This window comes from Solanum dulcamara, chromosome 10 (genome assembly GCF_947179165.1).
Source record: "Solanum dulcamara chromosome 10, daSolDulc1.2, whole genome shotgun sequence".
Lineage (NCBI taxonomy): Eukaryota > Viridiplantae > Streptophyta > Magnoliopsida > Solanales > Solanaceae > Solanum > Solanum dulcamara.
The window spans coordinates 15,952,411-15,955,840 of NC_077246.1; the positions used below are offsets into that span (position 1 = coordinate 15,952,411).

The 3,430-nt window shown below is 34.8% G+C and overlaps 1 protein-coding gene across 1 annotated transcript; it reads right to left on the minus strand.

Annotated features, from left to right (window-relative positions):
* Positions 1-1,729: 1,729 nt before the first annotated feature.
* Positions 1,730-3,138, minus strand: LOC129870318 (acetylajmalan esterase-like). The gene has a single exon (XM_055945053.1). It carries the CDS (start codon positions 3,084-3,086, stop codon positions 1,968-1,970), a length of 1,119 nt encoding a protein of 372 aa, XP_055801028.1. The 5' UTR covers positions 3,087-3,138; the 3' UTR covers positions 1,730-1,967.
* Positions 3,139-3,430: the final 292 nt, after the last annotated feature.

The window sequence follows — 3,430 nt, forward strand, 5'->3', positions numbered from 1 at the left end:
TCATCAACCCAATGGGATTAAAATTCAATTCTTTATTAATTTCAGCTAGATTTTTTTTTCCAGGATTTTGAAGAAAATCAAGACTCGGGGGTAAATGAAGAAAAGCAAAGTTTTCATTGAGTTTTCTCCGAAGATGGCGTGGTGGCCAAAGGTCACTTTTCTAATGTTGTTTTGTTGTCTTACACTTTGAGGTTGTGATAAAAAATAAAGAATGAAGAAGATGAGGATAATGGGTGAGTGTAAAGAACAAGAAAAGGGTGGGTGTGAAGAAAAAGAGACGTGAAGTGGGATGTAAGGATGATTTTGATTTTTTATTTTTTTTTACTCGAACTTTTTATCTAATGCGTATGCTTTTTTTTTTGCCACGTCAGTTTTAGAGAATAAATAAATTAACTTTTAAGCAATAAAAATGTGTAATAGGTCGACATAATAGTTTAAGCATATAATTGACTTTTCGAGACAAGTTCGATGAGGAATTTATGCCTTGTCCCTTGAAAAAACTACCTAATTACACAAATATATATTGATTTACCAATTAATAATTTCATATCATATTTCAAGTCTGACCCACCTAAATACATGTTTTTTCTACAAAATATGCTGAAGTAGGACGAGAGGCGAGCGAGAATGGAAGAGAAGCAATCGAGATTTGTCTATGTATCTAAGATACATGTTAATAACACTAGATACATGTATTTGACACTACATATATGTATTTGGGATACTAGATACACGAGAGAGATAGGAGCGAGGCGAACGAGATTTATATATCCCAAATACATATGAATCCACTTAGATACAGTATATTTATAACAAATTACACCTAATTTTGACCTCAAGTAACTGAGATACATGTATCTGGACCTATCAGAATGCGTCAGATACATAAATTCAAAGTTCAAAATCTGATAATATTCATAATATTACAAATTAGATGTATTTAAGTAATTAACTTCTAAACTAGTGAGATTTCTATAAGTTACCCTTCTTTTTTTAGAAAAACATTTGATATTAAGTGTTACTCCCTTAACTGGTTGTTTATGTAAATATTTACGCAATAGTGTAGGCTAAATAGTTTTTTTTCATTCGGTACCCACATTGAATTTGATTAAAATTGGAGAATTTTAATAGTTTAGTTGATTATTTATCTGAATTTCTACCTTGTTGGTAAGGGTTCGAATCCCATATTGTAATTCAGATTTACTGAAAAGATCCATATTGAAGGGTAAAACTCTCTCAAACAAAAGCAACTTCGTACTCAGAGAAAAATTTGAGATTTTTTGGTTAAGAATGAAATAATACTTACCACTGTATCAAATCTTTGTGCTGGTGTATGCTTAAAAGTTGAAGAGACATCAAACCGTGAAGGTGTCAAGCGGCTTTCCTCCAATGCCTTTAACTATTGCTGTGGTCATCAACAGCAACATTGAATTGAGACTTTCCACCTTGCTTTGGACTTGAATGAATCTACTTGCTTACCCCGCAAACTCATGTGAGAAGCAGCATTTGATTACATTTGAAAGAAAAATTGGTATCTCGTGAACTTGGAACAATTATTTTGCTTCATTAATTTTAGCAAGAAACGACGAGTTCTAGACATTTGAATCATCAGACATCACAAAGGCAGCAATTATCAAATCCTCTTGCATCACTCAACAATAGAAAATTTCCAGGCCATTAATTACATAATAGTTGATTAGTTTTTTTAATTGTTTATTTTGGTCCGTGCTTTGAAGATGGAAATATTCACCAAGTATCAATTATTTTCCAAATGTCCAAACATAACTAAAAACCTTCAAATACATTTTTCTAACAACTCAGTACTATGTTCTCTTTTTCTTCACATTTCAACCAAATTAAATATAGTCCAAAAGCCAAATCATCCCTCTTATTTAGTTTAATTATTCTCTTCCCGTCACAGCGAAGAAGATAACATACTTAAAAGCATCCAACTAATACCCCCCCAATTAAACAACACAGTTGAATTTGGACAACATATCTTTGACAAGAGTATCGGTAATACGACGATGAGCTTCATCTGTCAAATGAATTCCATCCCAATTTACGTATTGTGCCGGATTCGGACAAGCATTAATTCCAGCTGCTCCACACACAGTCCTAAAGTTGAAATTATGTCTCCCTCCAGTTCCACAACACGCACTAAGCAGCGTATTCTGGTTAAATCCAAACGAAGCAGGGCTACGTAAAAGTGATAAAATTGCACCGTAGAAATCCCCATACACAATACTAACATTGGGGAATTGGCGTTGTAGATTCGCTATAGCCCTAACCACGTATCTATTATGATACGAAGCGAAATCGTTGTAGTTTCTCAAGCAGCCTAATTGATCGTAACCACTTGTATTGTTATCAGGGAACGATGTGAGGTACAATGGGAGGCATCCTAGAGGGTAAATACTCGGAACCAACACACGTGTGGCTCCGAGCTGAATCACCTCTTTGATGCCTCTCATAATCCCTGCAACAACAAATGGAACATACGTTCTAACTTCGGGGATTTGCTTCCTCTGGAAGAAACAATTATAGTAATCGTTTCCTCCCCATTCTCCCATTATTACAACCGAGTTTTTCAAACTCTCCGCACATCTCGAACCACACGTCGATTGGAGATGTGATTTGAACCAATTTAATTGATTCGAAAGCGGTGTGTTCCATGTGGGCAAATTAATGTTACGAGCAGCCCAGAACGATGTGTCGAGGGCAGTAGCACCGGCAACGGCGAAATTTACTCCTTGAGTGAAAGATGCACTTCTGTCTAAATAAGCATTGAGGAAGGAGAGTTTGAATGATTGGGAAATGAAATCGGTAACGACACGGCCGTTGGAGAAGCGACCAGTGGGTCTTTTGAAGAAAGTTTCGCCGTAAGGAGAGCGGTCGGCGCGGAAGATAATGGAAGCGCCGGGTGTACGGATGACATTACCGGCGTCGGCGAGGGAGTCGCCTAGTTGGTATACAGAGTTAATGTTACATTTAGTTTGGGCAGATGAAGGAGTAAAGAAGGAAGCTGCTAATGAAGTGATGAGCAAAAGGGACAAGCAATATTGGGTAAAAGAAAGATTTGCCATTGAAGGATGTTTCGCTGCAAAATGGAAACCGTTCACCTGCTACTTATAGAATGGTACACCCTCTTATCCAATATTAAATGAAGACAAAAGGGCATATATATGCTCAAATTTGTGTATTTGTTATAAAATTACCTCATATATATTTTTATTTTGTTAAATAAATGACTTATATATATATATTTTTTTCTCTCATAAAAATGAAAAAAAATATTTTAATTTTCTTTACTAAAAATAATAATCTGTAAAGGTATATTTGATCATTCTCATAATATTTTTTTTGACTTTTTTGATTCAATAACTAACTTAGATTTATTATTTTGATGATCAAATTTATTTTTTCAATA

Coding starts and splice junctions, on each gene's coding strand:
- LOC129870318 (XM_055945053.1), bottom strand. CDS start 3,086: ATGGCAAATCTTTCTTTTACCCAATATTGCTTGTCCCTTTTGCTCATC.